This window comes from Triturus cristatus, chromosome 2_2 (assembly GCF_964204655.1).
Source record: "Triturus cristatus chromosome 2_2, aTriCri1.1, whole genome shotgun sequence".
Lineage (NCBI taxonomy): Eukaryota > Metazoa > Chordata > Amphibia > Caudata > Salamandridae > Triturus > Triturus cristatus.
Genome location: NC_140582.1, coordinates 1,011,886,517 through 1,011,914,303, shown reverse-complemented (window position 1 = coordinate 1,011,914,303; position 27,787 = coordinate 1,011,886,517). Strand labels below are relative to the sequence as shown.

General features: G+C 45.4%; 1 protein-coding gene across 2 annotated transcripts in view; it reads right to left on the bottom strand.

The window, feature by feature from the left end:
• Positions 1 to 27,787, bottom strand: part of LOC146863077 (uncharacterized) — a 203,197-nt gene that overhangs the window by 56,016 nt on the left and 119,394 nt on the right. Inside the window, exon 3 of one of the 2 annotated variants that reach the window (XM_085643339.1) lies at positions 17,437 to 17,544. The exons of the other annotated variant lie outside the window; for it this stretch is intronic. Coding sequence (XP_085499465.1) covers positions 17,437 to 17,544 — 108 coding nt within the window. The remainder of the gene's footprint in view (positions 1 to 17,436; positions 17,545 to 27,787) is intronic. 2 annotated transcript variants of the gene reach the window in all.

The following is a 27,787-nucleotide window of genomic DNA, read 5'->3' as shown; positions in this document are numbered from 1 at the left end:
TGGAGATCCTGTCCTCAGTCTCTTTTATGCGGGCATCTTGATGTTCCAGTTTGGCCACCACGCCATCCAGCCTGGTAGTGATGGTGTCAATCTTGGAATCTATGGTCGTCAGGCTTTGTTTCAATCCCAGCAGGAGAGATTTCCAGTCCTCGTCTGGAGGGCTGGCGGCGGAGGGGCCACGCTCGGATGCCGTCGCGGGGGCTTTCTTGGTGTCAAACGGTAACTTGGACTGCCGTGCGTCGTTGCGCCCCATGACGCCAGGAAGACGATCCAGCCCAGCACACCCCGCAGACAGTTCGGGCGAGGAGAGGGGCCGCACCACCTCGACCGACGAGGGTTCCGCCCAGGTCCAGCCGCAGCCGCGTGGGTAGATAGGGCCGGTGCAGCTCCCAGGCTCACCTCGAGGAATGCGGAACCGAGGAAGGCGGCCCCACCGGCCGGCCCAGGGGCACCTCACACGCGGCTGGTCAACCAGGGAGGGCGGGGGTGACTCCACTGCCAGCAGGTCAGCCCCGGCTCATCTGCACGCCACCAGAGGACGGGGGGGGACGATCCGGACGAGGCAGCAGCCCCAGGGCTCCGTAGGTCGCAGCAAGCGCCCGCAGGGTAACGGGGGACGTCCGGGGCGCAATCTGCCCGACCCAGGCGGCCCCCCAGAGAGGCCCACAGCAGCAGGGCTCGGCGCGGTCGATAGTCCGCAGGTCAAGGTCCTCAACTTGCAGCGCAAGGCCGGGTGAAGGTCTCCGCACAAACCCCGTCCCCGGAGGCGCAAACCTCCACCTCTCCGCAGCTCTCGCTGCCGAGGCGGGGGCAGCAGTTGTTCCAGCTTCACAGTCCGCCTCGCCGGTCAGGGGGGGGATAGCGTGCGTCGCTCAGGCCGCAAGTCCCCGGCCTCTCCCAGCGTGTCCCCGCAGCCAGGTGCCAGGCCTCAGGCAAGTGTCTCTCCGCCCGGGGAAGCCAGAGGGGATAGGACGGCCCCTAAGCCTGTTTCAGTATATCGAGGCGAGTCCAGTGTGCTGGCGAGAGTAGTAGCCTGCAAGCCCGAGTCCCGGGCGCAGGCCCCATCAGGCGGAGGACGAGCGGGCGAAAGGCCCCCCAGAGCGTCCCGATCCCAGAGGCGTCCCCGCCTACCTCTCGCAGACTTCTCAGCCCAAGCAGGGACAGCCGCTGGTCGTCCGGCGCCAAGTTCAGCCTCGCTGGTCGGAGCTCTCTAGCGTCGCGCAGGCCTCGCAGCACCGGGCTCTCGTAAAGCGCGTCTCCCACAATGTACCGGCCGCAGACGAGCACTCCCCCCCGGCCGGGGGAACAACAGCGGATATCTCGGCACTCCGGCAGGCTCTACAGACGTGGCGGGCATCGGGGCGTCGCGCAGGGCACAGCGGAAACAGCCATGAGGGTGAGGCAAAGGATAGCGCGGTCAGGATATCGGAAAGGATTGTGAAAGCGCCCGGTCCGGCGGGAGCCTCACTCTTGTGCGGCCATCTTGGTTTGGCGCCCTCTAGCGCCCCCCCTCAGCAAACTGATTTGTCTACAATGCATCCTTACCTCTAGATGCACTGTAATTAGTGAGAACCAGGTAGGCAAGTAGGGATCTAAAAGTATGGTTACCTGGCAGTCAGGTTCTAATTGAGACACTTAGGTCAGTGATTCTTAACCTTTTGACTTCTGGAGGTCTTCACTTAATGAATACTGAAATTTGGGGACCCCCAATAAATCATTGTTGGAATCCGGAGCCCCTCACTGAGTCATTACTGGAACCAGTGACCACGGCTAAAGGAATTCAATTGATTTGAACTTCAAAACAATACACAAAAATACAGAAAGAAGCATTCATGAGACAAATACACAAATTATCAAATATTTTATTTTAATGGGAAGGTTGGGTTTTTCTAAATTCAACTGAAGCCACCCATCGTTGATAAAATATCCTGTTCAATGCATGTGCACTGCTCCCACAAATCAATCTGGGGACACCAACTTTGTTGTTAGCCTCCAATTTCAAATCCCTTAACATTTATCAAACTTCTAAAAATGTTCAATGTACATTTTGCTTCTTTATTAATATACACTTTCATATTCTGTTAATATTAGTTAATTTTCTAAGCAGCCGTGGATCCCCACGTAGGTGTCATGGACCTCCATGGGTTCCTGGACCACAGGTTAAAGAACCGGTGCCTTAAACTATCTTTTCTCCTCAAGCCAGTGAGGCATTTCAGTGCTGGGTCAAGGTATTTCATTTTCTCTAATCTAAAATAACTGGATAACTATTTGAAATTGGGCAGCCTATATATTCTGAATAGACTTTGATACATCCTAACATCATAAAGCACACCTTCTAAAGAAGTCTTTTACTGGGTTGTAAATATTTTGTAAGAATTGCTTTTATTAATTAGGCTTCTAATATTGGATCAGGTGAGGCAGGGAAAGCTTATACCTTTGACCATTTTACATACTGTTGTTCTTCGTAAAATATTTCAAAGATGCACACATTTTTTTTTTATTTTAAACCTGAATTGAGATAGGCCGGCTTGGACGTCATGTTATTTCAGTTTGATGGAAATTCCATATTAATTCTTGTCACATTTATGTTTGGTGGTATTGAGATGTATACCTTTGACTTACAGTTATTAAAACATTGTTAATTTAGTTTTTTTGAAGGTTTGTTTTTAGTCTTTTATTTTTTTAGTATTAAATCAGTTTTTATTGACAAAACACATGACAGGAAAAGATACAGTGCGTCGTTGCCTACAACCCACTGGGCCGGTGACCTCACGAGCAACGAATATTAAAAAAATGGAGCTTATGGGTCATGAGACAACGAAACAGGCAATTAACACAGCATGTCGGCTACAACTCGATCCTGGGCCAGCCGCGTTCAGATTCATGGAGCAAGCAGGAAACATATTGCGTCATGAAAGAAACCCAAAATTGGTCTGTAGCACCACTTGTATGTATACACATGCCCATGCTATAGGGACACACCGTAGCTTGTTTGAAGCGGGTTTGTCTGCTTTTAAACAAATCAAAAAAGGAAAGAAAGGGACAAGAGAACAAACCAAGTGACTAAACATGCAAACCCAGACCCTCCCCCACCCCTACCCCTCCTCTCTCTCAGTGAGTCCCGTACGTGCAAACAAACCCCTATAACCTCGCAAAAAGAATGCTAGTCCCCCCATGAAAAAGCAGGTTCGGGAGGAGCCGCCCACCTTAAGTCTCCTCCTGGCTCTCAGGTATCAGCTTTAGAAGGCGTAGATAAGCAGGGCACATGAGCTCCCGGAACTCAGAGGATAAGATTGTGATGAAAGAAGCCCAGAACTTAGAATATTCAGACGTATCCCCATATGTAGCCATAGACAATCGCTCCATACCTAAAAGGGATCTTTCAGCCCGCAAATAAAACACGGTGTGCGGCATTCAGAGCCAAGGCGATTTGCTTACCCTTGACTGAGTGCAAAGGGAAGGTCAGCGCGTTGGGGAGTCCTAAGATGGTATAAGCCGAGAATCTCGGGATAGTAGTGTCAAAGGCCCTATCTATTTCATCAAGAATTTTATCCCAGTAACTGGTAAGCTTTGGACAGTGCCACAGCAAGTGAAGAAGGGTACCCGGGCTCCCGCACCCTCGCCAGCAGAGGCCATCACTCCGAGAGCCCCACTTAGAGATACGGGCCGGAGTATAGTACCAATAGGATTAAATTTTAAATGCCGTCTCTGTGGGACCCATAGAGTGTGCGAAGTGATGTGATCTATAAAAAACGTCCTCCCACTCTATCCGAAAGGGTGCGACCTATCTCTGTCTCCCACCTTCTCTGTCCTTTACTGAACGAGCTCCCTTAACTCCCTGCGCAAGGAAGGTGTATAGTTCAGAGATGAGCCTGCGGTCATCCTTTTTCAGAATAAGCCATTTTTCAAATGGTAGCACCTGTCTACCAACCAGGGGACGCACCAGACGGTATGTAATGCCCCCCGTCACCCAGTCAAAATCAAATTGGGTCTGTAAAGCATCCATAGTGGAGGGCTTCGCAGTGAGATTCAACACCTTTGCAAATTCATTTTAAACCCCAAGATCTGGCTGAAGGCTTGTAGATCCACAACTATGACTGGCACAGAGGTTAGCAGATGTGCCAGTGAAAAGATAACATTGTCGGCGTAGAGACTAATTAAGTGGCGGTCGGCCCCAAAGGGGATGCCCTGCGCCAGTTGATTGTCCCCGAGCCGCTGGGCAAAATGCTCCATATAAAGGGCAAAGAGCAGCGGCGAGAGAGGACAGCCTTGTCTGGTGACCCTTTCCACTGCAATGTCTCCCGAGAGTATGCCATTGACCCTAACCTGCGCTGTGGGGGCACTATAAATGCTCGCCACCCAGTTGCGAAACTTAGGCCCTATACCAAATCTTTCTAGGGTGGCAAATAGGTACGGCCAGTGCACCCGGTCAAAGGCCTTCTTGATGTCAACTGCCAGCAGAAGATCCTCCTCCCTTGACCTGTGCACCTTGACAATTAGATTACAAATTATTTAAGTGTTGTCCCCACACTGCCTACTCAGGATAAAACTGGACTGGTCCGGGTCTATCAAGCCGGGCGTGAGCGGATTAAGTCTGTGAGCCAAAATGTTTGAGAATAACTTTGCGTCTATATTGAGCAGAGAGATCAGTCGGTATGAGCTGCAGAACTCCGGGTCTTTCCCTGGTTTAGGGATGACGGAAATCTTCGCCTGGAGCATAGAAGCTGTAAGTGTTCCCGAGTCAGTAAAGGAATAAAAAAGTCAGGTAAGCATTGGAGCCAGCTCCGCGCAGTAGGTCTTATAGAAATGGGCACTAAACCCGTCCGGGCTAGGAGCTTTCATGAACTTCAACCGAGCAATAGCGGAGGCCACCTCATCAATTCAAATCGGAGCTTCCAAACCGTCCGCCTTCTTAGCCGGAAGAGGGGTAACCGCTGCCTGTGTAGATATTCGAGAGGATCAGCAAGGGTGGGGGACTCGGTGGAATAGAGGTTCACATAGAAAGTGCGAAAGGCCGCAGCAATATCCGGGTCCTCCGTTACCATCAATCCCTGGGCCCCCCGGACCGCTTTCACTGTTTGGGCCTGCTGCTGACTACAGAGGCAATGTGCCAACATACAGCCACCCCTGTTGGAGCCTACATAATATTTATGTTTCAATCGGAGCACTGCATATTCAGCCCTATCAAGGTTCAGGCGTTTCAGCTGGAGCCGTTCTTTCTCCAGCCGACGCCAAATTCAGGGAGCACCGATGCGTTTGTGGATGGCCTCGAGATCCTTCACCCGGTCCTCGAGATCCTGACGCTTGTCCAGCCTAGTTTTATTTTTGTGGGCCTCCTTAGCGATGAGAGCCCTCTGCACAACTAACTTAAACGCCTCCCACACGGAGGCCAAGGGCATGGTACCATTATCATCAAACGCTACACAGTCAGTCAGCGTACGACGGAGATCCTCTACCACTTACGGGGGCCGTAGGAGTGAGTCCCACAGCCGTCAGTGTGGCTGGGGCCGCTGTGCAGGAGGGAGGTGCAGCGTAAGGGTGATATGTGCGTAGTCTGATAAAGAGCGGGCCTCTATAGTAGAGGCCTGGGTGCAAGCCCACGCTGCCAGGGAGTCTAAAAAGTGGTCCAGACAAGTGTATATCTTATGGGCTGCAGAGTAGAAGGAGTAATCCCTGTCACTCGGGTGTAGGCAGCGCCATGCATCTCTAAGTTCACAGTCATCAAGCCACACCTTCCCATGCCCTGAAATAGCTCCCGCTCCACCCGATCGAGGCCAAGGGCGATCCAACCCTGCATCCATCAGCAGGTTCAGGTCTTCCCCCACCACCACCCGGGAGTCCGGTGTATGCAGCACCTCGGCTGTGGCATTCAACAGGAATTCCTCTTGATGTTCATTGGGGCGTAAAGTGAAGCAATTGTGATGCAGGTGGTTCCTACACGCAGTCGCAGCGCGAGAAGACTTCCCTTAATCTCCGCTACTGTACCCACCACAGAGCCTCAAAAGTGTTTGGAGAGCAGGATGGCCACCCCCCCCCCCTTCTTCTGCCTCCCCGAGGACCAGAACTGCACAGAAAACCCCCTATGTTACATGCAGTGTGTATCACTGTGGAGTAGATGAGTTTCTTGGAGTAGGCACACGTTTCCCTGTGTGTCTTCAAGCATGGAGAGCACTGCTTACCTTTTGGTGGGATTGTTAAGGCCTTTGTCATTAAAACTGACTACCCGGACTGCCATCAGTGGGAGGAGAGCCACCATATGCTATGACTAAGGCGACGGATCCTACAGAGGGGGGCGAGTCTCATAGAGGACAGAGTGTGTGCGTGTAGATGATCAGGCCCTATCAAAGGGACCCAGGCTGCAAGGCTCACTGGAGTTAGGACCCACCCTACCCTAGAACAAAACAACACAAACCCCATAACAATGAAACCATACAAAGTCCATCTCAAAAGCTGGGTAGTAATCATAGGGGACTGCCAAAGGAATGAGGGACATCACCAAAGAGAAGCAAAGCAATCTCTCCACCCCCGCCGGACCCACATAAGATGCTGAGACCACAAAGGCGCTTTACTCTCAATTGTTTGTGTCCAAAACTCCCCCTTCTGTGCCTGTCAGAGTCGAGCAGACCATTCTTTTATGATGGCGGCCGTGTCAGGACGAAGGCGAACTAGGTTTCAGCTGCCTCGGGGCCCGCGGCCTGAGGGCTTCTGTGTAGCCCGCTCCAAGGCATCTTGATGATAAGACAGATCTTCGAGGGACAGCTTCAGCACCTTACAGGCGTCGGACAAGGAAGGGACCTGGTGCAGTTTCCCATCGAGACGGAAGATTAGGCGAAAGGGGTGACCCCAGGCATAAGAAATATTTTGTGAACGAAGGTGATTTGTAATGGGGCCAAAGTCTCGTCTCTTCTGGAGGGTGCTGGCCGCTAGGTCCTGGAAGAGCTGAGGGCTGTGATCCCTGAAGTGGAGGGGCTGGCTGGAGCGAGCAGCTTGAAGGATTTCTTCCTTCACCGTGTAATTATGGACGCAGATCAAGATGTCCGCAGCGGGGCAATTCGACTGCAAAGGCAGACCCACCCGGTGACAGCGGTCTATCTTTACTGCAGACCCCGCCGAGGTGCCCAGAATAGTGCGGGTTAAGGTCCTGCACATAGCCTACCAGATCTTCTCCTTCTGCCCCTGTTGGAACCGTTCGGATGTGAATATTGTTCTTCCGAGACCTGTTCTATAGGTCTTCACAGTGCCTTTGGAGGTCTAGCTGCTGAACCCCTAGCTGCAGGACTTCTTGTTAGAGGTTGGCGATCTCCTCATCCCTCGCAGTTGCGGAATCCTCCAGCGCGGCAACCCACTCTCCCACCGCGTCTACATCTCTCCGAACTTCCTGGAGGTCCGCCTGCAGATCTGTTTTAATAGCCAAAATATCCCCCCTTTGCGAGGTAAACAGAGAATCCAAAAACTCCCTGGTGACTGCATCGTTTGGCCCTTCCCCAACGGGCATCGTACCAGTGCCCGGGCCCTCCCCTTATGCTTTCATTAGGAGCTCCCTCACTGATCTGTCTTTTTTGTTTTTGGCCATAGCCATCGTGGAGTAAGCAGGTCCAGCTGTCCAAGCGATGTGTAGGGCCACCAAAGAGGGGAGACGCTGTTGTCGGGCGGCCGCCGGTGGAATGGGGGGGGGACACCCCGACTCTTAGGAGAAGGACCGCCGTGGCATCGCTCTACGTGCGCTGTGCTTTATTCTCGCCACTGGGGGGGGGGCACTCAGCGATTGTCACTGCAGGGGATGACGGAAATCGGAGAGCCCCCCACGTCCCCCAGGGGCAGTCTGTGTACCAATGATAGCGAAGAGTAGACGTCGGGGGCCACTGGCGTAGCTTTCAGCCTGTCTCCCTGTCGACCATCGCCCCACATGAGAGAAGTGCTATCCAGGTGGCCCCTACTCCAACTAGTGTACAACCAGTATCAAGGGGCCAGGCTAAGCTCGCCTCCAGTTGCGCTGAGCTGCAGTGCTGTCGGAGCTCCTAGGCATAGTCACGCTCCGCTGGCCCCAATCAGTCCGCAATCCGAATGTGGGCACGTCAGAGGCCCCGTTAGGCCCAGAGACCACTGGTGGGAGAACTCATCGCTCCTTGAGCTCTCCATCGCACTGTGTTGTTGCAGTACAGGCCCCAATCACCTCTGGGGGCCGGGCAGGGGCTCCCAACGAGCCCACAGAAGGGCAACAACCACCACTCCTGTCGTGCCTGGAATGTGCCTGGCCCGCAGGCCCCGAGTAGGCCTCAGCCAAAGGTCAGACCCAATGTCCGGCCGGGGATCAGGAGTGTAAAAACAACAGCCGGCCCGGGGGCACTCACCGCATGCCACCAGGCATCAGGGCAGGCCTTGCGTGCTTCGTGGGGGGGGCCGCACCCAAGTCATCCTGCGGGTCCCCAGATGTGCGTGGACGTTCCAGCCGACACACGCCACACTACAAGATTGATTGCGTTGCTGGGCGATCACCCGCCGGCGGGTGCCCGGGGAAGACACAGCGGCGGGAGGAAGCACCCACAGTCCTGTATCTATGCTGGATGAAGGCTGGCCGTCCAGCAGGCCCGGCACCCCCTCACTCCCTGCCGAGGTCTCGGGCGATCAGCGGTCCCCCTCTCCACCGCCGCCAACCATCCAGGCACCTCACCGCACGCGGCCCCCAGGAGCGCTCTCCTCACCTCTGTGGGTCGGATCTGGAGGCCCAGCGGATCCCCAAGCTCACGTAGATGCCGGGGCCGGGTCAACCACACCTCAGGTCCAAGGCAAGGCCCAGCCAGCGACAAGGGCGGGGCGCCCGCACCGGAGCTTACCCCAAGGTCCACGGGAAACGCAGGCAGCCTGGCATCCCCCGGGGGCCCATCAGTGGAAGTGATGCAGTGCCGTCGCCCTCCACAGCTCCTCAGCTAGCCTTGCCACAGGTCTGGCCTCTTCCCGACACCGGCACCGGAGCCAAAGGTCAGTCGAGATCGCCCTAGCAGGCGGCCGGGGCAAAACAAGGCAGACCGGGATGTAGTGTCCTAGCGTGGACACGTTTTAGTGTTCCAATGTGTGTGTAATACACTATACACCCACCCACCACCTACGTCACTGGGTCAGGTGACGAGGGTAATAAAAAGGCCGAGCGCACGTGCTCGAGGCCATTACCCACTACCCCAACTATGTGTCTGGTGTCCATCATTCTACCCAGCATGCGGGCCTAGGGCCCAACATTACAATGGCGACGAGGCGGGTACTCTACCCCGCGTGTGCAGTCCCGATCTGCGCAACGCAAAAAAATAAAAAAATAAAACGAAGAGGGAGAGAGGACTGCCCCCAGTGAGGACACCCCCTCTGAATTAAGGCGCAATGCGCCGAGAAGCCTGCAGGGCGAGGCGGAGCCCGCAGCGTGTCCCGTAGCGACCGGGAGCCTGCCGCTGTGATTCCCGGTGAAGGAGGAGAAGAGTGGACCGATCGGAGCCCACCCACATCGGCCGTGGCGCCATGACCCTACAGGAGGAGGTCGGGTGCCCACCCCGACGACCCTGCCGCTGTGCCCGGAGGTGCCCTGAAGGAAGGCAAGCCGAGCGGAGCCCACCCACATCGGCTGCGACCCCCACAAGAGGCGTGTACCACGCGGTGCCCACCCGCGGAAAGAAGGAGGCCCGCCGGCCGAAGGTGAGCCCCGCGACGGGGAACACGGTGAAGACGAGGAGGTCGGGTGCCTACCCCGACCCCAGTGGTGCCTGCCGCTGACTACACCCCCTGTGACGACTGTTCGCCCGACGCGCCGCGCTGCGGAGCCCACCCGCATGGCCGCGTTGAAGCGCCCCGAGTGGTGAGGAGGTCGCAGCGGGTGCCCACCCCGCGCTGAAGAACCTGGTGTGCCCTCCGGCACGAAGGAAGCTCCTGGTCCGTGGCGAGAGGAGCGAGGTATCAGCACCCCCTTCCCGCGCGGCCCGCGAAGTGTGGAGACCGGCTGCGGGGAGGGGGCGGAATCAACGTAACAGTAAAAGCGGAGCCCACCCGCAGCACAATACACCGGTTCTACTCTTTCTCCCTCCCCCCGCCCGCGCAGGGAGGGAGATGCCCAGGGAACTGTAGGCGGCCAGCGCCGCTCACACTATTAAATAAATAAACGCCGGAAGCGGTGAGGAGCTCCGCGAGTGCACCCCTTCCTGCCGCGCGAGGACTGCAGGAAGCTGCCGCGGGCAGGGAGGGCGAAAGGAAAAGTGAAGAACGGCCGCCGCCGGCCATGTGGGTCATGCCCCCCACCTCGCAGGACACGAAAGAACTGCAGACAAGCGGCCAGCGCCGCCAAAAGTAAACTACAATTAGGTGCGCGAAGGCAATGACTACTGATATGCTCCCTGACAATGCCTGTGCCCCCTGCCTCTCAATAAATAAATGTAAAAAGACTTACCTGCTGTCAAGCCCCGTGTCCTGCACTCCACTGCTCTGCTGTGGCTCCAGCCCTTCTGCACTCTACCGAAGCCTGGAAAAGTGAAAGAACAAGGAAGAAAAGGTTAGCAGCAGAGAAGGTTGCTGCTGAATGGAGTGAAGAGCATACCTTGCACTGCCATCTAGTGGCCGGAGAGCAGTATTGCACCAGCTGCTGGAAAAAGAATAGAAAGGCTAGAGAAGAGGCAGCAAGGCACGTACTGCAAGGTCTGACTGATGCGCGATGGTGAGCGCACTGGAATGCGGCTAGGCGACGGTGGCGATACATCACTGAAGAGGTACGGTGCAGGAATGCGCCAGAAGCGCAGGAACGCGACAGAAGCGCAGGAAGCAAGTAAGCCGCAGGTAACGGGATACAGCGTCAGGAACCCGCAGAACAAGGAAGAACAAAAGGGTCAAGCCACATCCATCCCAGCGAGGATCGCGCTGTCGCCGCATCAAGTGGCGCGAACCCTCGAGTGAACTAAAAGACTCAGCGCAGATGTACCCCGGACGCGGAAGGTACACAGCAGCGCCTACAGGAGAGGAACCCCCTGAAGAGGATGGGCGCAGCAAGTAGTCGACACTGACGGGCAAGGATGCAGAGGCACACCCAGTGGCGCCAAGAAGCCACCACAACAAGAAACCACACGGCGCAAGGCGCAACGCGACACTGAAGATGTACCGCGACGGTACGAAGAGAAGCATGCACCAGCGCTCAACAATTCAGCAAACACAGGTAGTCACACGACGTGGCGCACCTCGTGAACACAGGTAGTCACACGACGTGACGCACATCGTGAAGCCGACCAGCCAAATGGTCGCACCATAAAGGCCAAGCCGACCAACTACATGGTCGCACCACAAAGCCAACCCGCCAGGGGTTGCACAAGGAGGTGACCGACGCACGGGTCAGTGAATATACGACCAGCCAAATGGTCGCACCACAAAGCCAACCCGCCAGGGTTGCACAAGGAGGTGACCGACGCACGGGTCAGTGAATCTACGAAACAAAGGTCTGACGGAAGACCGAAGGTATCCTGCCAGTGATCGGCAGCGCGGACTGTCAAGTGGTCCAAGAAGAACGAAGAGGACCAAGAGTATGGTCCCACGAACTTCAACAACCAAAGTAACTGGTGAAAAGGAGAAGACGAAAAGAAGGTCATGACCCTAACTCGGAATGCTGAGGAAGATGGAGAGAGTGCCCTCGGACGAGGACAAGACCAGGGGGAACACGTGCAGAGTGCGCGCGCTGCACGGAGAAGCCTGGCCAGACCAAGTGGAGAACAGAAACGGTCCAGAGTAGGTCGTGAAGCGAAGGGAAGAAGATATCGGAGTGGCACGTTTGCCACTACAAGAAAAGAAGGAAGATGACATCGGAGTGGCACGTCTGCCACTAAAAGGAAAAAGGGGAAAGAAAGAGATCTGAGTGGCACGGTTGCCACTGCAAGAAGAAGGAGAAGTCAGAGTGACTCGACACCCTCACGGAGATTAGAACCGAGGAAAGAGAGAGGAGTGTGGCAAGACTACTCACACCTCGAAGATAAGGAAGGCGACAAGTGCCAGAACATGGAGAGCAAGTCCTGAGTACACCCGTGGCACGGAGAGAAGACCATCTGCTTGGCGGTGCTTTCAGCGCACCTGGGATCTGCAGGGGTGAGCCGGCTGGACCGTTCGGAACATCCACCTTTGGGGTCACACGGTCACTGGACGACGCCAGCCATGGTGACTCAGGGGCAAAGGCCTCAGGGATGCCAGTGAGAGAGAGCATCCCCGCGACGAGAGATGGTCATCAGCCGCCCTTCAGCAAAGGTCCCAGGAGGGTGAAGACATCGCGCGCAAAGACAGGAGCCAACAGCTACCCTCCAGGTCTGACTGCGGAATCTGAGGTGAGACTCGTCGTCTCCTCCGCACCTGCACTTATCGGCATGGGAGTAACACGATACAGGACACTCAACCCAGGACAGATCTGATGGAGAGGGCCTCAGGGATATCCCGTGGCAGGGGAACACCTGCGAGAGGGGCATCATGGTGAGAGGGGTGTCTTGCAACCAATCCGTCTTTTGCCAAAACAGAATACACGCCACAGATGAAGAAGAGGACAGGACGGAAAGATGAACGGCAACAGCTAGCGGTGAACCACAAGAACTTTAACTGCGTTTGTCACCAGGGAAGTAAAGTGAAGAAAAGACTGTGAGTACAACTTCAAGGCAGAGTCGTCAACAGACTGGATCCATCGAGCACCCATGACTGGTGCCACAGTGAACTGGTGGTCTCCGCGACAAGAAGAACATCGTCTGGGACCCCAAGCAGCGGAGGCGTAAGAGACTCTGCGGAAGTTTTGGTCACTGTCTTAAATATGTATGGGTTTTCTTTCTCCCACAGGTTGAACTTAGACTTTGCGTTTTTGTCATTAAAAATTGGGAGGGATGTAGTGTCCTAGCGTGGACACGTTATAGTGTTCCAATGTGTGTGTAATACACTATACACCCACCCACCACCTACGTCACTGGGTCAGGTGACGAGGGTAATAAAAAGGCCGAGCGCACGTGCTCGAGGCCATTACCCACTACCCCAACTATGTGTCTGGTGTCCATCATTCTAGCCAGCATGCAGGCCTAGGGCCCAACATTACACGGGACTCTCCGCCGCCGCCAGCCAATTGCCCATAAGCCTCTGATGGGGATTAGAGTCTCAGGTGCGCCATAGATAATGATGTTGGGCCCAGCGGGAGCGGAGCTCAAGGAAAACGTGTCCACTCACTGCGCCATCTTGGCCACGCCCCGTCTTTTATTTTTTGGGTTACATTTTATAGTGACTCCTTCATTGTTTTTGCATTGCATAATGTTCATCTGTAAAGCTATTGCAGTGATTGGTGGCAATCTTAGTAAGAATAAAAAAGTCCTAAAATTGGCTGGTGTTATTAGATAAGTGGAATGTTCCTCTACAAGAGTAAAGCTAGGTACACTACTCTTGATGGAGATGATTCTGACAGACATGAAAAGAAAATGAGAGCAAATAACATGTTTTCCAATCAAAATTATAACTATATATACTTTATTTCAATATCGAAAAATTGGGAAGCAGAGACAGTGAAAAAATCTTAATTAATTTAGATAATAAACCTGTATATTGAAGCCAAGAAATAGCCTTTCAAATCAAAGGCACAAGCCACAAATCCATTGTAGTAATTTGTCTTCCGAAATGATTCTGTGGCTCCAGACACTTCTTGTGAACACATTAGTGTCCTTACCACCAAGTTAATTTAACTTCAATTATCTCCAGTTGTTCTTCTAATATAAGGGGTTCACAGGTTACAATACCTCAGAGAGAAACATGAATTATGAGTGTCTGGCTATAGAACCTACTAAATCCCAAACTAATTTGTTTCATAGGTGAAATTCTCTGGTCTCTCTATGATAATATGAAAATTATCAAGCAAAAGCTTCATGGACAGAATAAGAACCAATGAACTTATTTGGAAACCTTCCTTCCTTTCCAAAAAGGGGATACCTCAAAGTTTGTCACCATTTATTCAAGAGGCAAATCTTTGGCCTTTGTTCTAGATGTTATCTCAATGAGAAATGAATTAATTAGAAATCATTATTTTGACCTTGATTATTAGATATTTCAATGTTGAATTATGTCAGGTATAAGCTAAGCAAGGCAATGAGCAAGCAAGCAATACCTATATATTCATAGATAATACATCAAAACTCCTAATTTTCCTGATACAACTGGCATGACAAAGCTTATGGAAAAGCAAAATGCGTTTTTTATGCTGGGGGTGTATAGGTTGCGACCCACACTGTGGGATAATCATGACACCCAAAAAATAGCCAGACTGGTTTTCATCAGTTAAAGGATACAGATAGATAATAACAGATTACATTCCCTATGTAATATGATTTGTAAATGACTCTTATAATTTCAGTGCCAAATATTCTGACTTAGCTAGGGTGGTCCGGAAAGAGAAATATTTCTTCCAAAATATATGTCTAAAAGTATGCATTTTTTAGGTCAACACATGGAACTTGGCAGAAGTGTTATTTTTACCAAAAATATAATTTTAAACATTGTAGACACTGGCCCAAACAGTCACAGCCACCATGTTGAAAAATAGCCGCTGACATATATTTTTTATCAATAGCGCCTGAATGTATCAACAGAATTGACTTTTTAAAATTGTTTAGCAGTCACTTCTCTGTGAAAAGTTGACAACATTTTCAATATGAGGCAACATTGCATCTCAATATCATGCCAAAGTACTGATATAAGGAATTCACTGCCTTATAAGGGTTCAATTCTATGATTTGTGGCTTAATTACTCCATTGCAGGTCGGGACACTTACACAACAAAATAGTGGTATGACTGAGGTAATAGATTATTCATTTGTTGCGCTTTTCTAACAGAATTTCCAATAAGTAAGTCTGTTATAGTTTTAACAAGTATTCAAAACTCCAAATTCAATAAAAGAGAAATTAGTCAGACTTTTACCTGCCTGTATTGGATGAATCTATAAAGAGAAATTTTAGGTTAGTGGAATGTAATAGTGTAATATTTTTTTTATCAAAAACTAATAAACTACCATGTCCTGCTGATTATGCTGCTAGGGGCATGGCTGTAAGATATGAAACTATAGAGACAAATCTTCAGACTCTCGAGTCTTTAAGTTGCCTTCCTGAAGAAAATTAAGGCACTGGGATATTGAATGTTGGTAGTGGAAATAAAGCCACCCTCCTCCAGTTTAAAGCTAAATTCTACAGAAAGTACGATGTGCGCTACAATCAAAAAGAACTGGACTGAGTCCTCATTGTTGGAAGCAAAAAACTCAACAGAAGCATCCTTTGGAGACTAATATTCACAGATTTCAGAAAGTGATTTTGATGCCCCTTCCACCAATCAGTTTAGTAGGGGAAACAACGTTTGTAATCTTAACAACTTAGAAATGAAATGCTTTTTCTGTGATAATATATACCCTGAAAATCATAAATAAACATTATCTCTTGCGTCGCATTTTTAAAGTGGATACCTTTCTAAGGCAGTATAAACCATGCAATTTGGCTCACACTTTTCCTTTGTAAATTTAGTAAACAAGAAGCCAGAGAGGCAAAGGATGAACACAGTGCTTAATATTCAGGAGCACATTTGTAGAGCTTATAGTCTTCATTCAAACCAGTCTAGAATATGAAGAAAATACACCAGTTTTTAAACTTTGTGAACTTAAGCAACTCGACTGTAGAAGAATTGAGCAGCTAGGAGGAAACTGATTCAGTGTTCATTCCACAAGGTTAAAACACCAAATTCTAGCTAATGTGCATGAAATTGAAACATATACAGAATGTTGTGCTGTTTTAATAGTTGTAAACAAAGAAGCTGGACTCTCTCTGAGGCGAAACTGTGCTCTTGATGATGAATCAAGCAGTAATATTAGAACAAGCAGCAGCGATATTTCACTGAGGTATACTAAAACAAATCATCTTTTTCTGGCTCGTTCACAGAAGAATAGGAAGAACAATCCGTCCTTTCTACACTCCTAACTCCAACATCCATATTAATGTATGAGAATGGAATAATATTCGAGATAACTTATGGATCACAACCAAGTTTTACTATAGCACAACTAACCTCTTCCAATATCTTTAGCACAAGTGACATAATTTCAATTATTTTCTTCTCAAAAACAATATATAAGGATCTTAAAGACATCAGTGTCATAAACCGTGTCTGAGCTGAAATAGGCAACTCCACCTTTTGCCTCTTTCTTCCACCACCCAACACTTTCTGTCTTCTACTTACTTTTGCATGTTTTTTCATCCCTACTTTTGCCCTTTGTCATGATTCTCATATCTTTTTCCTACTCCTTCAATTTCTGCCTTTTCTGCCTTTTGCTCCTTCAGTCAAGGTCAACGTCCAATGATAAAAAATGAGTCCAGGCCCCCAAAAATGAGTGCTGGTGCCAACCACCTACACAAATTGCACCTTCACAAATTAAACACTGAGTCCAAGGATATGGAATGACGGCCGGGTGGGTGACTGGCTAGTTCTTGCTTCTGTGATTAGTGGAAGTGAACCTACTGCCATACTTGCTATGAGTTTTGTTAATTCTTCCCCAAATCTCTTTGCCTATGTTATCTAACTGTCCTGCTGACTTTTCTATCGAGGTCGTCTCTACTGCAAGAGCCAGATAAAGTTACTGAAGTGCTGACCAACTTTCAACTATGTCTTTTTATGCACCTTATTTATGTACTCATTACTATGTGCCAATGTGTTCAAAACTGCCTTTAATGCTCAATGAATTATTATAATTCATTGTTCATAAAAAGTGGCTAGAAATGCATCACATTATGATAAAGATGCCTTGAGGAACAACATAAAACTCTCTGCATAATTATGTTCTATTCTGGTCTCATCACTTTTTACTGCTCAGAGGTTCTGGTGAAACACCATTTGACACACATTTACTGGAAAAAATCTCAATGTTCCTGACGCTCTGTGCTGTAAGATGATTCATGGACTCTTAATTATGTCAATAGTAGAAAAATGATAATACTTTAAAAAATACTGCAAAATGTGCTGTGTTTCAAAAATCCCACCATATTGTGATATGTTTAAAAGATATTGTGATTGGTATCTCTCAACGGCAAGACCTCTTTCATGCTGTACTTGTTTCTTAGGCCATGCACCCAAAAACATTTACCCCTGCTTATGACCCAGTATAACAATGTACAGCTTGAGATTTCTGCAAATCCCTTGATATGACGGTGCCAGTAGTCGGCGCAGGCAGGCAGTGGTCAACGTGTAGGTGAGGGAAAAAGCTTAGCAATGGAGAGCTACTGCATGGGCAGTATAAATGCTCTCATCCTGAATCAGACATGGATATTAATATATTCTTGAGGCAATATGAGAGTCATGAAAAATGGCCACCACAGTGACTGAAACGTACATGAGCGCTCAGTTTTTAATTTCAAAATATCATTATTAACCATTATTACCTTTGTTTCTTGGCTTTTGCATCCTCTTGCAATAGAAACATACTGGTATTCCCAGGAGAAATATTAAAAGAATAGCCAATCTATTGTAATGCTTTTGTTCGCCATTTTCTGCAATTAAATTTTAAAGATACAATGAGAATTTCAATATTAGAATTTAAAATATAAAACAAACACATTGGAACTTATGTCATTCAAATGTTCAATTGAGTAATTTACAAAAAAATAAAATAAAAACAACAACATTCACATTAGCAAAGTATAATGAAATATATATATATATATATATTATCTACTGGCGGTCGCCAGTAGATAGTTATAGTTAGGACCGTGTTTCCATAGGAAATCTGAAAATTCTATTTTGAATAACTTTGGCGCCGGTTGACGAATCCTCGCGAAATTTTCAAAATAGGTGGGGCGCTCCGCTCCGCTCTTACCCTGAAAGTCTCAGGGGGATTCGTCAAGCGGGGGCTGAGAAAAAAGGGGGGTCCCAAAACACGTTTTCCCCATGCAATTTTCCATAGGGACTTTTAGTCCAAGGTACAGCCCGAACGGCTGAACAGAATTACTTGAAATTTGGCAGAGAGGTAGTCCTCAGGTCAGTGATGTGCCTTTTGCAGGTCTGGTGTCAATCTGTTCAGTAGTTCCTGAGAAAATAGCATTTAAAAGCATATAAATATCTATAGGCGCGCACCGTGCGCGTACGGTAAGCATACCGTACGCGCACGCTGCCGTGCACGAGCGTAATTCTGATTGGTGGTTACATGACAGTAAACATTCCAGTCGGTCGAAATCAGGAAGTGTCTGCCGCCATTTTGTGTGTCTCACACTGAAAAACAAAGGTAAAGAACGTGAAAAGGTGGCAAGGTAGAGAGTTGCAGACCCCCTAGCCTTTGTCAGGGGGTCCAAAAAGGACCCAGAAGTGTGAAAAACAATTTATTATTATTTTTTTTTAAATCGCGACGTACGCGTACCGTGCGCGTACGGTACGCGTACGGCGGAAAAAAATGAATAAAAAAAAATAGAATTAAAAATCAAAATTAAATGTTTAAATGTTGGTTGGCTCTAAAAAGAGCCATTGTGTTTATTGAGTGTTTTTTTGGTACCTACAAGTAAGTACCGATGCAGAGTCTAAAGTTCAAGAGGAAGACTCTGTTTCCTTCATCATTGAAATGTACACCATCTCCTCTATAAATGTCTTGCATGTTGTAACGCAAGTTGTTGTGGTATATATAACCCATACCATAGTCTCTGAGGAAAGCAGAAACAGACTTATTGACGTGCTTTCTTGCTTTGTCAATCTGCGGACAAAATTGGTTGGACCAGTTCCACTTTTGCCTTTGGCATATATTAGAATATACAAAGGCAGTTTGTGGAAAAAGTGACATCAATTGCACAAAGGTGTCCTTAACAAGCATTTCCAGACCTACCCCAGTTAAAGTGCCTAGGTCATTTCCACCACAGTGCACAATAATAAGGTTAGGCTGTGGGAGATGTAGAAAGGTTTTCACCAAAGGCATTAATTGGTGCCACTTTAACCCTCTCTGACCAATCCATTTAATGTCTACTTTGGCAAAGCAAGGTCTTTCACAATACCTCTTTTTTCTGCAAACTTTTCACTCCAGATGACATAGCTGTGACCTACAATCCAAAAAAAAAAAAGAACTGATTGGCTGATTCAAACCATTTTACACTTAAAACTAGGCTGTATGTTTAGATTTTTACAAGCATGTTTTGTATTGGCTTAGAAAAATGTGTACCCACAGAACATTACTTTGGATTTGCTGTTAGGTTTGAAAAGTCAAGCACTCTTGCTCTTTGGATTAGAAACATTGTGTGCTGAACTTCTGACCTCTCTGCTCACACCAGTGTTCCATGAGCTGTTGCTATGGTAGCAGGCAGAAGTCATGTTGGGGGAAGGGATCATTTGGAAAAGGGTTGAAATTTGCAACCAATAGAAATGTGTGATTCCATTTGAAAAAATGTGGGAAACACTGTGATTTGAAGTTAACATGTATATGTGTGAAAAAAGAGAGGGAAACATTGCCATTTACTGGTTCTGCTGAGAGGTGTACAGTTCAGAGATTCTGGCTCTGATAATCTGCTGTTTGAGTGCCACATTTCTTTCTGAACTAACTACTTTTAAAGGTGAGTTATGAATTTGAAAGGGAATGTATGTGGTGCATTTTGATATAAATAATAGAAATGTGATTGTTCTTTTAAAGCTGTTTTTCACATTTTGTGTTTTGGGAGATATTTAACTGTCTTGAACTTGTGAGATATTATTGAGAATGTCTTCACCATAAGTTAAGGTGTACTGGTATCACCCAGGAATAATGTTTTCTGCCTAGAGCACACCATGAGTCTGTGTGCACACAGGAATTGTTATCAGAGATTTAATTCGTGTTGCTCTTGCTCTGTTAGCCTTGCACTCGCAGGAAAGGGGCAGTTTGTTTTTTTGAACTGTGATGGTTAGCATTCAGCAGAAATCACTTTCTCACAAATAAGAGGCAAATGCAAACACATTTGAAAATAGCATGGTACATTTTCCTAGCACTTTAAAAGTTGTGTTTTACATTTTATGTTAAGGAAGATATTTAAGTGCCTTGAACATGTTAGATATTATGGAGTATGTCTTCACCATAAGTTAAGGTGTACTGGTATCACCCAGGAAAACTGTTTTCTGCCTACAATCACACTATGAGTCTGTGTGCACAAAGGAATTGTTGTCAGAGAATTAATTTGTGTTGGTCTGGTTCTGTAAGAATTGCATTCATAGGAAAGGCGCAGCTTGTTTTTTAGAACTGTGATGGTTTGTATTCAGCATAAAACAGCTGTTTGGGCATGTGCTATTTTCTGTTTCTGAAAAATATAATGAAAATGTGTCAGACTGTTACAGTAATTATCACTTGCTCTACCACAGTAGTAAGTGTGCTTTGAAATTGCAAATCAAATTTCGTTTTCTGCCTAGAATCACACCATGAGTCTGTGCGCACACAGGAATTGTTCTCAGAGATTCAATTCGTGTTACTCTGGTTCTTTCAGAATTGCATTCGTAGGAAAGGGGCAGCTTGTTTTCTTGATCTGTGATGGCTACCATTGAGCCCAAATTAATATGTCACAAATGAGAGTGCAATGCAAACACATTTGACATCAAAATGGTAGATTTTCCTTCTACTCCTGCAATGTGTCATGTAGTTTGTACATGTTCAAAAGTCCAATTAACCCTTACCACACATGTAGTGTTACATACATGTCTACAATGTTTATGCAGTTGCGCAAGCGTCCATGCAGATCTCTTTTGCACCTGACAGTAGACAGTCTCCAGAAGCACAGTCTTAGCAGAGAGCAAACTGTTTCTCATGTACAGTCATGCTTACTATTCAGCGCTGTGTGGTGTTTCAGATAGCAGTGAGTAACGCTAATACATTGAACATCACCAAGGCTCATTTCCTTTGCTAGAGTGTAGTACGTCATTCAGGTTGCACATGTTCATGGTCTCAAAAAGCAGTTTGGGCATGTGCTGTTTTCTGTTTCTGAAAAATATAATGAAAATGTGTCAGACTGTTAGAGTAATTATCAGTTGCTCTACCACAGTAGTAAGTGTGCTTTCAAATTGCAAATCAAATTTCGTTTTCTGCCTAGAATCACACCATGAGTCTGTGCGCACACAGGAATTGTTCTCAGAGATTCAATTCGTGTTACTCTGGTTCTTTCAGAATTGCATTCATAGGAAAGGGGCAGCTTGTTTTATTGATCTGTGATGGCTACCATTGAGCCCAAATTAATGTCACAAATGAGAGTGCAATGCAAACACATTTGACATCGAAATGGTAGATTTTCCTTCTACTCCTGCAATGGGTCATGTAGTTTGTACATGTTCGAAAGTCCAATTAACCCTTACTACACATGTAGTGTTACATACATGTCTCCAATATTTATGCAGTTGCGCAAGCGTCCATGCAGATCTCTTTTGCACCTGACAGTAGACAGTCTCCAGAATTACATTCGTAGGAAAGGGGAAGCTTTAATTCGTGTTGGTTTTATTGTGTTTTTCACTTGTAGGAAAGGGGTAGATAGTATTATAAGATTTGAAAAGCACAAAAAAAATATAGTAATAAATTTAAATTACATAAAGGTATTTTTTTTTACTTTCTTTCAGATATTGCTGACCAACAGTGAAATAAATTAAAGATGCCTATAAAATCAAGGAAGAGAAAATAACAGAAAAAACATTTATATTTGAAGACAACTGGAGGACTCAAATTAGTTGAAGATGCTCATGTTGGAAAAAAGAAAAAGTCTTCTGGTAAGCAAACTAAGGAATTTAAAAAAAATATCTTCAAAAAAAGAACAAATTTGAAAAATGTCCCCACTGCAAATAGAGTTTCAAGTAGAAAACAACAGGACAAAAGTGAGAAAGTACAAAATGCTAATGTCCAATTAGAAGCAATAAAGATTGACTTAAAAAGAAAAACAGCATTTAAAGACATTCGTAGAAAAATGTTTCAGAGAAGAGTGATGTCCAATTTGCTAAAGGATGTGAAAAAATATAAGAAGAAAGCGAAATTTTATAAGCAAAAAAAAGATATTGAATCAATTGTAGCTAAGGCTTTAGATTTAAAAAGAAAACTATTCATTTTAATTTTGAACAGGATCCGTACATTAGATAAAATGGTCAATGTAATGAAGTCACAAAGCAAAACGAAAAGAGTAGTGAAAAGAAATAACTTTTGTAAAGTGTTTTAAGGAGAATGAATGCATAGTTCAAGTACTGAACCATTTTTTAATGAAGAGTTATCTTCAAAGTAATAGTTTGCTGCATGCAGTTGACACCAGTGGCCGAGCTTATGAAGTTAAAGATGGTTGTATAATGGAAAAGGAGAAAATGGTTCCAAGAAATGAGGAAGAAGTGTTAGCTGATGAGGTTATGGGGAGACGTCCTAAAGCCCCAGTGTACACTTGGAATTGTAGTAGTATTTGCACTGTACGACAGGAATCTATTGATAAATTACGTGAGTTTTTAAGAGAATTTAGTAAAAAAGTGTTAAACAGAAGATTAAGGTGCTTCAAAGACTAGATCCATGTAGAGTGAGAGAGAATACTGGTTTGCAAGGACATTCTCTGGCTTGTCTTTCTAGGAAAGTTTGCCAAAGTGTTTTTCACCATTTTAGGATGCTAGCAGTTCATCATACTGAAATGAGAAAGTTTGTGAGAAGATTGTATTTTGCTAAAAGTCCAGCACTAAAGTTAAATGAGTTGAATAGGGCTCTGTTCCGTGGATCTGTATCAGATGTAGAGAAGGTTACTGATGAAATTCAGTTTTGTTACTTTGGTCCAGAACAAGAAAGTGCAGGTAATGACACAGTTATTGAAGAAAATGTGGAAGAGAATGTAGACCCACTGTTAGTAAAAATTTTGAAGATCAAATGACAAAATTTACTATCATCTCTAATGAAAGACCAAATATTACTTGTATTTGTTGCCGGAGATGCCATTATAAAAATCAAACAAGGTATGTTGATCTCTATAAAAAAAGTGAAAAAGAAAATAATACTAAGTGGTTGGATTTTGCTACATATTTATTTCTGGAAAATTACTTTGATTTGGGTGAATATCACTGTATTTGTAAATACTGTTATAACAAGTTAGAAGAAAATAAAATGCCAGCAAGAGCTGTACATAATAATTTAGAATTGGTTGAAATTCCTGCAGAACTTAGTGATTTAAATACGTATGAGTCTATACTCATTCAATGTGTCCATCCTTTTCAGACTATAATTCGTATGGAGCCCAAAACAGGCAAATTACCTCCTTCGGATTTACAAAGAGGTTTAAAAGGAAGAGTTGTCTATTTGCCATTGGATTTGAAAAAAAATATGGAAACTATTGATGCAGATAGATTGGAAACTGAACCATTAGTTATTCTGGTTAATGGAGTACCAACAAAGAATAAGAAAATTTGGCAGGAGCTGGTAGATGTACGAAAAGTACAAAGAGCAAATATATATTTGAAAAGAAATAATAAATGGTATGAAACAATTCATATGGATGAAGATGAAGAAGTTTTACTACCAGACTCAGGAATACCAGCTGGGCAAATTGAAAAAGTGGATAAGTCAAAAGAAGAAGAAATTTATGAACATTTCAGCATACATCCTCTTCATTCAAAAGAAGTTATGGCAAACACTATTGATCTGTTTCAGATGAAAAAAGCACAAGGAACTCCTGTGAGTGTATGGGAGGAGAGCTTGGAAGCTCGTTGTTTTCCCCAGCTGTTTCCTACAGGAAAAAGTGGACGATATGATGAACGTCCAGTACAGATTCCTGCTTCTGAGTATCGGACTACAAGATTATATGCAGAAGATCCCAGATTTCGTCAAAGTATTCCTTATTTGTTCCATCTTTTATTTGAAAGTGACTTGTCAGCACTATCTTATGCAGTAAATCACATTTTGAAAACTGGAGTACATCTACGTAATGTGACTGCAAAGGATTTTATGAACAAAGTGCAACAGCGAGATGATCATTTGGAATCTCAATTGATTAATCTAATGGCTTGTCAGCATGGGACTAATGAATATTGGTACCGACGCCATGGAGAATTGAAGTGTATGTTACGGAATTTAGGAACTCCTACATGGTTTCTCACCCTAAGCTGTGCTGAGTTCGCTTGGGATGATCTTCTGGATTTTCTTCGAGAGGCAAATTCAAATATTGAAAACATCCAATACAAGACAGCAGGAGAATTGTGCTCATTGGATCCGGTTAATGTTTGCAGATATTTCAATCATAGATTTGAGGCTATGATGTCCTTCATCTGCAATAAAAAAATCCACCTCTTGGAGAAGTTGTGGATTTCTTTTGGAGAAAAGAGTACCAAGCAAGAGGTGCTCCTCCTATTCATATGCTGTTGTGGATCAAGGATGCCCCAAAATTTGGAACAGATTCTTATGATGCAGTTTTAAGTTTCATCGAAGAATATGCAACATGTGCTATACCTAAAAGCACAGAAGAGAAAAATTTAAAAGAGCAAGTTTTACGTTTCCAAAGTCATCGGTGTGGAAAATACTGTTGACGAAAGTACAAGAGTAAAGACAAATTCTACCCAAAATGTTGATTTGGATTTCCACGACCTGTTCTTTCAAAAGGAAGAGTAAACAGTTTTATGTCAGCTGTGCGACATACTATTACAAGAAAATCGCCTAAAAATACCTACAACCTAAGAAGAAAAGAAGAGTCAAAATATATAAATGACTACAACCCAGTCATTTTATCCATGTGGAATGCTAACATGGATATACAGTATGTAGCTGATAATTCTATTGCTGTTGCTCGGTATGTCACATCTTACATCACTAAATCTGAGAAAACGGAATTGAAAGAAATGTGGGAAGAGATTTCTCACGAGAAGACTGTCAGTAAAAAGCTATACAGTTTCAGTTTAAAGATGTTATCGCATCGAGAAATTGGGTCATACGAATGCTCAGATAGGTTATCATCTGCAAGTCTGTACTCCAAATCCAGAAGAATAATTTGGGTAAGTTTAGGCCTTGCAGGAATGCGAAATCGGGTATTGAAATCTATTCGAGAAATTGAATATTTAGCAGAGTACAGACATTTTAAGAACAAACATGTTGGACACATATTACCCAAAGAGAAGTCATCATCTTGAGAACATGTGTCTCTATGAAGTGCTGCAGAACTACATTTTTAAACGGAATACCACAGAAGACATCAACAATGGAAAATATAAAGTCATTGGTGAGGAAGGATGTTTGGTAAAACAAACAAAAGGAAGTTTGATTAATCACAGAAAGCTGAGTTGCGACACTACTGACAAGAAGGAATTTTACTACTTAGCACTTTTACAGTTGTTTAAACCATGGCGTTCAGAGGATGAATTACTTGGACATTTTCAAAGCTATGAAGATTCCTTTAATGCATGCAAAGATACCATAGAATGCAGTACTTTCACAACTTATGTACAAATGTTAAATGAAGAAATTGAACAAGAAGCAACAATTGCAGCTGAAGTAGCTAGAGACAGTTCTCAAGACAGTCAAAGTTCTGGGACGCTCAGTCAAGATCCTCTAGGACAACCAATCGTAGAAAATGAAGCTGCAATAGCCATGACTGAAGTGGAAACAGCTATGAATCAAGCTCAGGAAGATTTAATAAACTTACCAAATTTGGAACAACAACTGAATGATGAACAACAACAAATTTATGAGGAAGTCACAAAACAAATTGATCATGGATTACTACATGAAAATAAAGAGTGCTCATGCACATCATTTGAACCAATCAGAATGTATGTGAGTGGACAAGCTGGAACTGGAAAATGTTTCTTAATTAAAGTAATTAGAAGCTACCTACAGAAAAAACTGATTCAACTTTGTCTTGTGTTGTTACTGCTCCAACTGGGTTAGCAGCATATAACATAAAAGGAATTACCCTCCATCGTTTGCTAATGTTACCAGTAGAGCATGAGAACAACATACAATACCACAAGCTAACAGGAGAAGCATGTTTTGAAGTTTCAAAGAGTATTGAAAAAAATGAAAGTTCTCATTATTGATGAGGTAAGCATGGTGTCAAACTTAATGCTTGCCTTTGAGCATTTAAGAATGCAGCAAATTCTAAAGACAGACTATGACGTGCTATTTGGAGGAAAACATGTTATAGTTTTTGGGGATCTACTGCAGCTCACTCCAGTTAAAGGACAACCAGTATTTCATACTCTTACACATAAAGACACGAAAAAGTTGTTAGGAAGTATAGGTAATGTGAATATTTGGAGATACTTTGAGTACAAAGAACTCATTACCAATACGCGGCAAGCAAATGATGATGATTATGCAAGTATTCTCAAAGATATCAGAATTGGACTACTTACAGAACATGGCAAAAAAGCTTTACAGAGTCGATTGCTATGTAATGTGTTTCCAACAGAACAAATAGTTCCAGAGAAAATATACAAGAAAATTGCAGGAAAAAATACTGTAATCTGCTTAATGCCATCACTACATGAATGCTCTATATTCAATCAAGAACTTTTGAAATTGGAAAATGAAGAGATTATAAAACTGGAAGCTGTGGATAAAATACAGCATGAAGGAATAACTATTATATTGACAAGCAAATTGACAACTAAATTGGATTCTCTAGAGAAAAACATATCGAAAACAGCTGGTTTAGAAAATGAATCTTTATGTATGTATGAACTGTCGAGTAATTTTAAGACGTAATTTGGATGTAGAAAAAGGTCTAGTGAATGGAGCTATGGGTAAAGTTGTGGGTTTTGTAAATTACCAGAAAAAAGATGGAATTGAATTTTTAAAAATAAAATTTGATCAGATTGAAGAGGTTAAAGACATTAGTCGTTGTTCAGTTCGTTTCTTGCTTGTGAAAGACTTATATGTACGTAGGAAGCAGTTTCCGTTTTCTCTAGCATATGCTGTAACTATTCACAAATCTCAAGGATTAACTGTAGATAGTGCTTTTGTAAACATTGGATCTAGTGTGTTTAACCCCTTCGCTGCGGCGGGAATTCCGCCGCAGCGCTGGGGGGGTTTGGGGGCAGCGCGGTGGCGCTGTGCTCATGACGGAGCCACTCCGTCATGAGCCACGGTTGAGCTGTGCTCATGACGGAGTGGTTCCACTGCGCTAATCGCCCGCACAGGCGGGGAATCAGCGCAGCGTGGGAGAAGCGGCGGCCAACGGCCGCGGCATGACGGAACCACTCCGTCATGAGCACACGGCACCCGTGGCTCATGACGGAGTGGCTCCGTCATGAGCGCTGAAGGGGTTAAAGAAGGTATGGCATATGTTGCTTTGTCACGCGTGAAAAAAATATCTGGTTTATTCATGATAGACTTTGATGAGTCAAAAGTTAGTGCTGATGCAAACTGTGTAAAGGAGTATAATAGATTAAGAAGAAGCTATGCTCCTCATTTAGGTCAGTATCCTGTGTTTGAAAAACGTGTTGTTTGTCGGAAAAGGAGAATTGAGAATATCTGTAATGAGGATGTACAGAAGAGTAAACAAATAGAGACTGATGTGATTGCAAGCAAAAAGAAAAAGGACAATGCTGAAGAGGTTGTTGGTTGTCATTTTGAAAATAGCTCTGGTGTCAACTGCTATGCTAATGTAGTGCTGAATGTTGTATTTTATCTTGAAATTTTGAAAGAGCAGATAATACTAAATCATGAAAAAAGATTCTGTTCTCTGCTGAGTTTCCTTTATGAGAAGCTGAGTAATGATAAAACTAAAATAGAAAGTGCTTCTGATGTTAGAAATCTTTTAGATGTATGTTCTGGATGTACACAGTTTACTCAAAATGTCCAGCAAG